The sequence below is a fragment of the Acanthopagrus latus genome, chromosome 9, assembly GCF_904848185.1.
Source record: "Acanthopagrus latus isolate v.2019 chromosome 9, fAcaLat1.1, whole genome shotgun sequence".
NCBI classification, from domain to species: Eukaryota; Metazoa; Chordata; class Actinopteri; order Spariformes; family Sparidae; genus Acanthopagrus; species Acanthopagrus latus.
This window is the reverse complement of record NC_051047.1, coordinates 22,748,137-22,761,584: the sequence shown is the minus strand read 5'-3', so window position 1 is coordinate 22,761,584 and position 13,448 is coordinate 22,748,137. Positions and strand designations below refer to the sequence as shown.

The window sequence follows — 13,448 nt, the reverse complement described above, 5'->3', positions numbered from 1 at the left end:
ACCTCCTCTATGTTAGTGCTCGGACCCCCCCAGGAGTGTCGCCCTGAACAACACTGTCACCCATCTACCAGGCACTATTGATATTGGTGAGTGGTGAGGTGTCTGCAGAGCCCAAAGGATACTAAAAGACAACACCCACCCCATCAACCTTCTGTCAACCCTGCTGCCATCTGGCAAAAGATGCCAAAGATATCCTCTGCTGTACCACCAGACAACGGGGCAGCTTCTTTCCTGAGGCTGTAAGACTCTTGAATTCATCCTCAGCACTTCACTCTATTTGTTTCTTTCTTATGTAGCATAGCTCTCATTTGTTCTTCGACACAAAATGACAAGATATGAACCTCTGAAGGATGAGGAGCTTGACAAAACATTTATACTCCTATTTATATTGTCAAGAACTTTACACACCAAGATTAACCAAACATTTTGGTTTTTATGTTTTCAGTGTTGATCTTACAGACCAATTCTGCCCCATAGCAATATATGTTAGTTATTTCATAGGACATTTAAATAAATGATGGAAAAGTCCTACTTGCTTAAACATAAAAACAAACAAACAAACAAACAAACAAACAAACAAACAAAGACAGAAAGAAATACAAATTATAAAGAAATGTCTGAATCTACATTGTGCTACTTTGAGGACATAATCAACTAAAATGTGACAAAAATAGAGTAAAATTCCTGAAAAACTTTGTAAATCACATTGGTTACCAAGAAAAATATGGACTTTAACTGATTTCTGAGCATTAAGAACTGCTGTGAAAAAAAACATAACAGCAGTGGACAAAATACTGCATATAGTTCTGGATCCATCTATACATTACATGGTGCTCTACGCCTTCTGGATGCACTAGTTTCCTTACTCCTCTCGCTCCATCCCTACATCTCTGTCATCATTTGTAAAGGCGTTCTCCTCATGAGATCAGGTTTCATTGTGAAGATGAAGAAGACTGATTACAATAAACAAGCAACCACTTCTAATATGTTTGATCTACCTACAGTTTGAAACAAATGGAAGGGAAAAGAAGAGTGAGGGAGGAGAAAGATGTACCAAGATAATGGACAGCTACCGCTTAATTGGGCTGACTCTCTTATCTCCAGCCCCTCTTGATATTATTATTACTCGGCTATCGTCGGAGGCAACATGCATGGATGCACAAACAGATACACACACTCACACACACAGCTGAATGAAGACACACACATAAAATATAACCGGAAGCATACAGAGGCCGTGGATATACAACAATTAAATAAGAAAGTGTGCAAGTGAGGGAGGAGGTAATAGAAATAGAAGGCTCCGGGGCATAATTGATGCTACAGCATAAAAGGAGAAATAAAGAATGAAAAGAATATAATTAAAGAGAGAAGTCCTTCTCCAGCCACCGTCTTCTGGGCTGAGACTCTTTGTACATGCAGCCATAGGTCAGAAGAAAACGCAACATGTAAAGTAAATGTGTCACGATGTCACAACACTAACCTTTGACTTTTTCCTACATCTGTACCTATGTGTTGAAAAGCATTATTTTTTTTATTTTCTTTCATTTTTCTAGGTATGACCTCTGCAGGAAGCGACTTTGTTTTCATGCGAGTGCATTTAAAATGTCTTCTGTCCAACATGAGTCATCACTTAAATCGTACATCATTACCACAACACAAGAAGTGCTGGACGTAAGGCGAATTTCCTCATATTTTTGCTTGATGATTTATTTGTACTTCTTTTTCTACGTAAATTACTGTGAAGTAGAAAACAGAGAATACAACTGGCTGAAACTTGTAAGTTAAACATGCCTAATACACACCAGGACACGCTGCACAAACACACGCAGCAGTCTCAGCATCCAGAACATGTTCTAAAATTGACGAGTTGTGACATTATGGCTTGAGCACGATTTCACAAGGAATATCAGAGTAAGAACAGCTGATTAGCAGCCAGTTAGGATGAATAAATTACCTCTTGTTCTGTCATTAGTGGGAACAGAACGATGACTCATGAATATTCATGACCTAACACCACGATCGGTATGGAAAGTGTATAGCTATACTCATTTGCATGCGTGAACGATTTAATTAGAAGTATATGGACAGGTTTCTTTAAGCTTCCATCTGTGTAAAAAAAAAAAAAAAAGTACATTCAACCATTCAATCAGATGTCAGATCTAGGACAAACAGGTTTCTAGGGGAATTATTGTTTCTTGTCATGGTTGATTTTGTAGAGCTACCAAACAGTCTGTTGTACACAGTAATATCTATAATAATAAAAATATATCCTCATAATTTCCTCTGATGAGAGAAATAAACTTTGCTCACTCTGTTGGCCGTCTGTATCCTTGAATGTACTTGAACATTTCACAAATTTAGGGTTTAGTTTACCAGAGACAGAATCTTCATCATTTTCGTGCTTTCTTGTTTAAGATATGAATTTTATTCCACTGCCTCATGTTGCTTGATTTCTGCTAAAAGAAAGAACTAGAAAGTATTCCTTACTCACAGTCACACATTTACTGATGGGAGGCAAAGGAGAAAGATCAGAAGAAAGGAACAAAATGGGAATCATAAATAGAAAGCAAATGTACTAATCTTGACCTCAGATGGCCAAAACTAAAACAAGTCATAACAACAAACGACTATAAGACTGACACACACACGCACACAAGTCATTCACATGCACACAGACATGCTCCTTTGAATGATGAACAGGGAGTGTTCAGAGGGCTGTTCCACACTTGTGCCTCTGAACGGTCCACGAGGAGAAAAGCTGCTGACAAACGAGCAGAAAACGAGTGCAAACATCTGTGAATCTCACTTCACCTATTCTCTCTATTCTTCCGCTCCTGTCTCACTCCCTCCCTCTGTCACGCCACGGACACGCCTCCCTTTGCTATCATTGGAAAACGGATCCCCGAGGGAATCGATGATTGACAAGTGTGCAGTGATAACGAGCACACACACACACACACACACACACACACACACACACACACAAACAAAAGTGCATGTAAGCAGATAGACACAGTGTAAGAGAGCACACTTTCAAACACACACACACACACCCACAGATGACTGGCAGGCATGACATAAGTCCGTGACAGTCCAATGACTTCCTGTCATGATGTGTGATTGGCAGCTGGTGGGCCCTTCCCCCTCTTTCAAGCATGTGCTGTCTAATTATGAAACAATGACAGGCAAAGGACAGAGTTCTCCTGCGTAAAGGACTTGAATCAGCCTCTTGGCACACGTTTTCATGTTGCCTTTGCTCTCTCTGCAGCATACTGTAGGTGAAAATCTGACATAGCATTTAGACATTAAAATCAAAAGAGCAATTAAGTGCATAGGACACTTATCTGAAAATGTTTTTTTCTTTAGCTTTGTGAAATTCCTGGAAGACGACAATTTTCTTCTGACCTGTATTAGGCCCTTTGTCCACATACTATTATATTCTGAATGCCAGGACCTTTTTTAATCGTTCCCATTGAGAAGAGGGCAGCAGCATGTGCCTGACTAGACAGAAGGTGCCGCCCCCATTGTCTTTTTTCAGCAGGCTGCTCTAAGCGCTTCTATATATGAACTTTGCAGAAGGGCGCTGGGGTTGTCACCGTTGCTCTATTTCAGGCAATCGATCATGCTATATGTTAGATCAGACGGGCCATCCTGGTAACCAAGAAAATGGAGAAGAAGCTTGTTCTCGCTTTGTTCATCCACCTTGAGGTTTATCACATAGAAACTTTGAGGCACTGCACTCCAGAACAGAGACAGAAAAGCCCATTTGTGGGAGAAGATTATCAACCTACTCATCATTAGTTTGTCATTAGCTGTACAGTCAGTCCTCCGTGAGCAAATATCAATCAAAACCAACGTGCAGCTTCTTTTCCACTCACTACTTTTTGCCCTCTGTCACGCTGCCAAACTGTGTTAGACACTGTTTCAATGCTGTATGATCTTTATAATAGTAATCATCTTGTTCTGCAAATATATATGCAAAAAAAAAAGCTATTTTAGCTATCGAGCAATGGCCGATAAAAGCACCCCCACCTTCGAGATGTGATAATAGTTGCAGCGAAGGGGCACTTTAAGTCTAACGGAGGTGCTGCATTATGATCACCTGCAGACAGAGGAGAAAGGGAGAGAAAGGGCAAATATGGAGTGTAATTATAGGCATGAATGAGAGGTAGAAAAGAAAGGAAGCATACTGAATGCTCAAAGAGAAAAGGAGGTGGTATAATTGTGACCTTAAGGTTTTGTGCTTTTCTTTTTTTCCTGTTCAGACAGATTTTGGTTGGTGGACACCTTCTCCAATTATGTCGCTCTTTAAGTTTGAAGGTAAACAAACCCTCTGAAAAAAACATTTTCATGAAGGTAGTTATTCACTTACAAAGCAAACATATACATGCAAAAACACAAGAATCGGAGCGACAGAGGCTAGACAGTGGCCAGTGCAGCAGCGCACGATTAAAACCAAACAGGCAATCGTGCATTTATTATCATAGATTCTCATAAATTCACACCGTCGTCAATCTGAAAAATGAACAGCACGCACACATACACAAATCACCCATCACATAAACATGATGCACTGGCACCGGTCTCTCTGTGGTTCTGATAGATCTTGTACATTCCCGGTCTCACCTAATAGATTACCATATTTTCATTTGTACAGGCCGTCTCACAACTAGACACGCACACACTTACATGCACACACATGCAGAGACAGATGACATAACAGCTCGTAGAACCATACTCTCAACCCATGTTAATTATGTTTGTAGAGCTTGTAGTTATGGTCCTGGGTTAGTGTGTGTGCGTGTGTGTGTGTGTGTGTGTGTGTGTGTGCATTTTGAACGTTCACAGGGTTGCCAGGTTTGTTTGAGTGTCCTTAACAGTGTGAGCAGAGAAAAGACAAACAGATCAGAGAGAAACAAAAGAGTCACACAACTGCAGAGAATTTGGAGACAACACGGACACATGATGGCCTCTGAGGAAGATTCATAGCAGCCATGTGTGCCAAATGTATGACGACCATCTGACTGTGTGACCAATCATGTTTTATCACCGCATGAATATTCATGATGGCGGGATGGCTACACACATACACAGATGATTGGCATGTCTGATTGGCAGGTGGCAGCAGTTCAGATGATGGAGCCAGCTGTCCACTTTAAAGGGCAATTCAGACAAACATTCAGAGTCTGGTTTTAATGTTTGAGTTAAAAATGTGAATGAAACATTTCAGTAATTATCTTGAACCTCTGGACACCTTTACACCCTCTTTTCTTTATGGCTAAATTCTGATTTAAATTAAAGCAACTGTTTTTTTTACCTTAAAATAAAGCTTCAAAATCATTTTGATGGTAAACTGTCTTGTAATAGGGTTAATGATTGGGGTGGGAATCACAGAGTAACTCAAAGTACAATACAATTCACAATGTGCTGCCCATGATAACGTCGGTATCACGATACAGCAATTCTAACTGAAGACTAAAAAATAGAAAAAGAAAACAATGAGAGTTTGCTTATTCAGTTTCTTTAAGCATAAAAAAATCAGTCTATGTCAGTCTTCACAGGTTAGTGTGCAGACTACATATTGAGGTGTTTGAGGATTTTGCAGTATTGGAGCATTTTAGCAACAACACAAATGGACATGGACAGAAACATAAAGCAGTACATACTCAGGTGATTTTGTGGGACAAATGTGAAAACCAACCAATGATGAACATTCACATTTCCTACTGTAAAACCACAGACCGCGGAGTGAGGGTTGAGTATCTCACACTACCTCTCCTCCAGACCATTAGGCCAATCAAAGCTGGCCTTAGATGAATGTGACAAATCAGCAGCTCGGCCCAGATTGAACTGTACTGAATAGCACCAATTTGCCTTCTCAGTCTACCACCATTACATGCAATCAAATGCAGATAGGGAGCTGGAGCTGGAGGGAGCAGACTGAGAGGCAAAATTGGAATGATCCGAAGATTATGGGCGAGAGAGAGAGAGGGAGAGAGGTTACAGAAATATGGCAAAGAAAAGAGCGGAAGGAGAGAAAGGGTGAAATTATCACTGGGCTCTAATCAAGGCCCTCTTATAGTGATGAGAGTTAGGGTGTAGAGGAAAGGTCTAATACGTCCTTGGTTGTATTATATGGTTTCTTAAGGCACTCAAGGCAAGAGGAAATTGGTGGTTAGTTGAAAGGATGGTTGGAGGGATAGGTGCGTAGAGGAAAAGCGGTTGGAGATATTCTCGGGTGTGCTGCGTAGGCTGTCCAGACCATAATCAAACGGAGCGCTAGATAGGCGTATGAGATGATGAGAGATGGGATAACACAGAAAGAAGGGATTGGGTGCAACCTTCCCTGAACCCTGAAGCACTTAAAACATTGCTAAGTTGGTAAAAAAGAGCGAGGGGTGAAGGAGGTGAAGGGAAAATATCTTTAGGTGTGTCATGAATTGCCTTGGAGCTGTAACGGAAAAGGAGCAATAGAGGTTTGTGGGAAAGATGGCGGCTGAGACGGAGTGAAGGAGATTTTCTAGTGTGTAATCTGTGAATTTATAGGAATGTATCACATTGTGCCAACAATGATCCACTGGTTATACACAGACCATGTGAACAGCATAAAATACAAAATGAAGAAGACCACCAAGAAGAAGACTGATTCAGAATCTACACGAGAACTGCTGGAACTGCTTATTACGAAACAGGCATGATTTAGACCTGATGGTAAAATGCAGATATTTTGAGAATATATCACATCACTAAATTTGAATGGATCTGATATTAATCAAGAGTCCAACTTATAACTGATTATGTGGCCATGGACACGTTTTTTTTTTTTTATAAGACAAAATGCAGGTGTATGGGATGTTTGTCTGGAAAAGCTCAACAGCCATGTCTCTTCAAAGAAACCAGGAATTGTCCAGCGACCTTGCTATTGATGGTTTTCACTATATTCATTGCGGGAAGAAAACAGATTTCAGTGAAAAAAAATACCGCGACCAAGGTTCACGGTGAACTGACCCTTTATCAAGCAACCTGAGCAACCGGGGCGTCTCTGTTGCAAGGTCTCTCCTTCATTTGAAGCTTGAAGAGCTGCATTATAAAGCTGTTATCCAAAATCTTCTACATACCTTTTTCTAACCACACTGCCATCCAGGTATAAAAGGACTTTTAGACATTCAACCGCATGACAAAAACAGCATCTTAACATCAAGGAATATGTCTGCTCACCATAAAAAGGCCTATTGCTACTGACCAAATACTATACTTACTGTGTGAGAGAGTGAAAGCACACTGAAGTGAAAATGAGGAAAACAAGGTGGCGAGGAGGTGAAGAAAAAGGTGGAGACTTTCAAAGAAAGAGCGTTGAACCTGCTCAATCAAGTAAAATTGGTACATATTAGTCTAATTGCCTAATATTTCACTTTAAATAGCAGATTTAATCACTGTGATAAAATCTGACTTTGAATCTGGAAGTGTTTTTCTGTGTTTTGGTTTACACAGACTCCTTTTCTAAGTGTATTTTGAAAGGCTTCGTCTGTGTATTGTAGCTGAGATTGCAGTGCAAGTGTTTTACTTCAGATCTGTATCTTTGTAATGGTCATGTGAAATCCTGTTTTCAGAAACAACCATGGTGAAAAACACGATATTAGCGGGGATGGTAGAGAGTACAAATTGTTCACTGAAAACACTTCGCCCCATTCATGCCGCCTTCCTACCTACGCCCCCATTCAAACTGGAAGATATAGTGTTGAAGTTAATCACATGAAATAGTTCCAGCAGATAATTTTCTACACCTCTTAAGGAAATTGGGGCACTGCTCTTAGAGTGGTCTTTGTGTGCCTGCGAGCATGTGATAGTGTTTCATGAGGAAGGAAAAAAGACCCCAGTGTTCATGTTATTAAGCATTTTAAGGGATTTTTGTCTGATATAGTATGAAAGCATGATGAGTGCAGAGAATGTGCTCATGTGCTCCTGTTGACAGGAAAACATGAAAAGACGTTTGTGGATGACGGAATATCAATCTGACTTTTTCTACATTAAATTAAGACATGATTTCTGTCACATACGCACTGGTTACTGCAGTGAAACAGACCCTGACCTCATGTAAACAGGTCACCTAACAAGTCTGAATGTTAAAACAGGCTGTAGTATACATTGATTAAGACAAGTGTTGACATATGTGTGTACCTGGATGTGGTATCCAGAATGCAAATGACCAGAAAAGACATGACTGCTGATTTAACATTACACGAGGGTTTCCCAGGTGCAACAGGCTACCCACTAACTTCTCAGTGAGGTCACTTCTTTTCCCTTCTTTTGCACGTTGGCTTTGACAACAAATCCTCTGCCATCGTCTTGTCAGCTGTGAAATGTGATTCCTGTTACTCTGTGTTACCTCCTGTTACTCTGCCGATGGCCGCGCTGCTGCACAGAACAGATGCCTGGGGGCAGCAGGCAGGGAAGGAAATCGATGTTTGTCCGAGGAACAACAGGAACAATTTCTACTGCGGCAAGCCTGATGCTTAAGACCCACTATTTAAAAAAAAACAATCATCTCAACTTCCTGTCCTCTTTCTCTCTCTTCCACACACACAGTTTCTTACCTCAGCAGGCCAAAGCCTATTTTCTTGCTCTTCTTCTCCGTCTCCTCAGGCTCCTCTGTTTTCTTTTTCTCCTTCTCCTTATCCTTCTCTTTCGCCTTCCCCTTGTTCTTTTCCTTCTTCTTTGTTTTGGCTTTCTTTTTCTTGTCTTTTTTGCCTTTCTCCTCAGTGCGATCCCCCGCTCCCTGGCGCGATGAATTACTTGCAGGGGTGTCCCTTCCTGAACTCAGCTCCGAGCCGTCATCTGCAGGGAACAGAAGATGAAAAGGAGAAAGGTGGGAATTGGAGGGAGTGTGAGGGAAGTAGGACAGTGTAAAAAGAAAACAATTGCACTGGGCTGCTTCTGCTTTCATCATTTAGCTAGATTTAGATCAATTAAAGTGAATGTTTAAACAACAGCAGATAGACGTCATGACAGTAAGCTGAAGTAATAAACCTTGATGAGATTTAAATTAATAAAATAAGATTTAGCACAGATTAAAATGAGTTACTCTCATAAAATAGTTCATGCAACAGTGTTCATCAAATATGATTAAATGACAACAGTGAGTAATGATGGTGGCATTAGGATTTACCATGTGTTAACCACGACCAAGCAAACCACAGGCTTGATCGACGCCTAATATAACAGACTCTAAATTCTCTTTCATTCTTGCGTTTGGCTGACACTTTTGTCTGAAGCAAATCACTTCATGATGGTTTGAGGCAACAAACGTCGAGTTAACATGAAGAAGAAGTCTGTCCTGTAAAATGTGAGGTCCGCGGGTACATAACCGTGGAGTTATTCTCTGCCAAAGTGACTCATGGCAGAAATATCAAGTAACATTAGCGAAATCCTGCAGCATAACATATCAGGTTGAGACACAAATGCAAGCATCCCAACAAAAACAATTACACAACAATGTACAAATTCACAGATGAGCAGCCCACATACACACAGCTACATGTTAAACTGTCCCTACTCGACATGTCCACGGCAGATTTATTAACCTTACAGTGAATTAATTAACTCTTAGAAATAAGAAAGCAAAAATGTTCAAACTGCGATGCCTCATTACTTCTTCGACGGACTCGAGGCCTGGGCTTGAATTACAATGATCTCTCTCTCTCTGACACACACACACATACACGCACACACACACACACACAGAATACTTGTCAGATTTTATAAGATAACCAAACATAATTACTTACTTCAATTGAGATTTAACTCTATGGATATTCACTTCAGCCTTAATTACAAAGACTGTCTTGTAACAGAATGGAAATATAATTGTATGTGTGTGTGTGTGTGTGTGTGCATGTTTGTGTGTCTGTGTGTGTGTGTGTGCGCGTGTATGTGTGTGTGTGTCTGCAGATGCACCATGTCATGCTTATGCAGGGACCTTTAGTCTAAAGTTAGTTTTAAAACTGAAAGTGACCACAGCAGATATCTTTTAGGCTTTAATCAGTTTATAGTCATCAACTCTGTGTATATTTACATATTTAAAGAGTTACTAAGTTTAAACACAAAACCTCATTTACAAAGACTTTTATTTTTTTCTCTTAAGCAAAGTGCAAAGTCAGGAAAATCTCACATCTGTTTTACAGAATGCGAGCAGACCACTGATTTCTTCTGACCCACTTGGAAAATTTGGTGAAGGTTGGTTGAGTTAAAATTGGATTTGGGCTGTAAGAACATTTTTCTCCTAATGAAGTGGTGTAGTGAAAACTCAGAACAAATGTAACTGACAGTGACACTGTTACATTTATACTCATTTCACACCGTCATAATATGGATTTGTTTTGTTCACCTCGGATTCCTACCGCTCACAGGGATGCCGTGTGAAGGACACATAATAATTATACAAAGGAAAAAGACAGAGAATGACAGAACCAAATATTCAGCACTATAATCCATCCCAGCTGATGAGAAACATCAAAGTCAATGACTCAAAGCCTCGGTTGAATAGTCCTGACAACTACATTCACTGGAAACTGTGAAGCATTAACTCACAGTCCTTCAGCTGCACATGAACTCTGACTAAATATTCACTATAGTGTCACATTGTTAGCATTGTAATCCACCTCTCTAAACCAACCTGATAAACTGACAAGCATTTACATTAGACTGTGAAGTGAAGACCACAAAGAAAGAAAGAAAGAAAGAAAGAAAGAAAGAAAGAAAGAAAGAAAGAAAGAAAGAAAGAAAGAAAGAAAGAAAGAAAGAAAGAAAGAAAGAAAAAAAGAAAGAAAGAAAGCAAGCAAGCTCTTCAGAGAACTGTTCTCTGTCAATTAACAGCAGCTCTCAAAGTGTTGAACATCTAGAAAGATAGTGACAGATGTGGCCACTGCGTGTGTGTGCTGTTGACATGCCCTATTAGTCGTATCCTGTGTGAGCGTGGTGATCTGTAACAGCCCGACTCATTACTCTGGTGGTGACTGATAAGAGTGTGCTGCTAATAACACAGCTGGGAATTGAAACGCACCTTCCGTTGAAACTAACCAAGCTACCATTCAGCTCCTGGATAAATATTTAAAGCTGAAGTCCGGATCAGAATACCGCGAGACGATGCTGCCGCTCTGCTTCGTATGTGCTGACACTTTGAGGTATGGTGGTCTTCTGGTAATGTCCTTGTATTGCTTTGCAGGCAAGCGTCTGATAAACTAATCAGACTTGACATCTAGAGACCTGAATGCGATGAGTTCACTCATGGTGTTTCAAAATAAAAGAGCTGTTTTATTGGGGAGACATGACCTGCAACTCAAAACATATCTTAAATTGTTTTTCTTCCTGACGATTAGAATTACAATGACTGATTAGTCTATAATGTTGTGGGAAAAACATGAAAAATGCTTATCATAATTTCGCAGAGCACAAAGTGATGTCTTCGATTTGCTTCTTTTGTCTAATCAGCAGTCAAAGACTCTTTGTTTACTGTCATAAATGACAACAAGAAGTAGCAAATTCTAACATTTAAGAGGGTGGAACCAGAAAATGTTTGACATTTTTGCCTGAAAAATGACGCAAACAAATAATGGACAATATTGATAACAATCTCCTTGCTCTCTCCACGTTTCTTCAATGTAGATACAATTTACAAACTCATTAACAACACATACATACAAGGAACAAAAGAACAACACACATCCCTTACCATCGTCATCTTCAGCTGGCCCGTCGTAGGATTTATCAATAGCTGCTCTGAAGCTCTCGTTGCAGCCTCTCCCCCTGACCATATTCTGGCGAGGTCGGTGGAATGGGAGGAATTCGTTTTTCCTGTTCACCTCAGACATGGCCGTCTGGAGACTCTCCAAGGAACTGGACTTCTTCAAGCCCAGAGTAGGTCCAAGTTCTACAGGAGTTGATGGAGCTGAGGGGACAGAGAGAACAGAGAACGACAGATAAATGGTAGAAGAAGTGTTATAGTGATCCTGGTTACCGTAGTTTAGATGGACAACAGGGGACTTGGTTTGGTTTTGGTTCCTCAGTTGAGACCATGTGATTGATACCATAACATTTCAGGGAACAAGACATTTTTCTTTTGGATAATAGTTTCAGTACAATTCAAATAGAATTGCCATGGAAATAACTGCTACAATCAACAAACACCCTCATGTATATAGTACAGGCCATCTAATGGGTGTGCCGCGTTCCGATTGGTTAAAAAGCCTGTAGAGGTGCTGGCTCGGAGCCAGAAGGACTGCGACACGGCTGAACTCTGGAGAGCAGAGCCAGGAAAAAGAAACAGTGATGCAGTTAACCATGCTGTTGTTGAGTTTGTGATGGATGCGAGGTCTGCTTCACTGTTACCGGTTCTTCATCCATCATCACAAGTATACTGTGAGAGATATTACTGAGGGAGGGAGGGATCCAGCAGAAAGGATGATGAAGAGCAGAGCGATGGATGAGAAGACGGAGCAATGGTGCGAGCGTTCAAGGAAGACGGAGGTGTGGACCAGACATGTTGCGAAGATGAAAACAAAAAGCGAGAGACGCCAACTCCGCGTGTACTCCCTTTAAGCGCACAATCCAGTAATTGTTACTACCCTGCTACAGAAAACCCTGAAGTTGGACCATGTTCAGCCTTAATCCCACTGTGATTTTCCCACAACCTGTGAGAATTTGCTGCTTGTAAAACAAAAGAGGGAGAGGAGGTGATGTGAGCTGACTGCCACCCAAAACAGGGAGACGCTGATGGTGGGCGAGATGTGGAGGGAAAAGAGACGGGGAGAGAGCAAATTGAGTTTCCCCTGGGGAATACCACGGTGGCAGAGAGGAAGACAGAGAAAAATGGGGAAGGAGGGAGAAAGGCTGGGCTCGCTGCCAGCTCAAAATACTGGTAATCCTTACACACACATACACACACACGCACACACACATTTTGGATTCCTTGCTGGCTCTGGCTTGTCGATATGATGCCACTGTGATTCATGATAGCTAAACCTGCATCACTTTAGCTAATGATTCCCTATACACACCACTGCTCTTTGTGTGTGTGTGTGTGTATGCTTGTTTGTGTGTTTATTTTTTTCTAAAAGCGGGAGATGAGAGGGCTGATGTGACTTCCACATCTATTTAAACAACCATTAGCCAAACACACAAAGAGTAATAACACACGCAGGATGTATGCACATGCATAATGTAAGGCGGCCGCTCGGAGACGAGACGGACAAGGGCCATAAAGCACAACACCTCGCATCCATAAACACAGTCCACATGACATTCAGATGCATACTGAAGTAGTAAACAAGTGTTGTGTGCTTTTTTTGAGATGGATGAAATGACACCGATAACGCAAAGTTTCCTTATCCCACCCGCCCACTATGCATGTGTAAATCATATCTGGATTAAGCAGGGAGAACTTTCCAAAC

General features: G+C 40.9%; 1 protein-coding gene across 12 annotated transcripts in view; it reads right to left on the bottom strand.

Moving 5' to 3' along the window:
- The window catches only part of pard3bb (par-3 family cell polarity regulator beta b), a 207,362-nt gene that overhangs the window by 81,874 nt on the left and 112,040 nt on the right, over positions 1–13,448 (bottom strand). For all 12 annotated transcript variants that reach the window (XM_037108816.1, XM_037108815.1, XM_037108818.1 and 9 more), the window contains exons 19-20: positions 11,732–11,947; positions 8,598–8,838 (exon numbers count right to left, since the gene is read on the bottom strand). In XM_037108816.1, the coding sequence (XP_036964711.1) occupies positions 8,598–8,838; positions 11,732–11,947 (457 nt within the window). The remainder of the gene's footprint in view (positions 1–8,597; positions 8,839–11,731; positions 11,948–13,448) is intronic.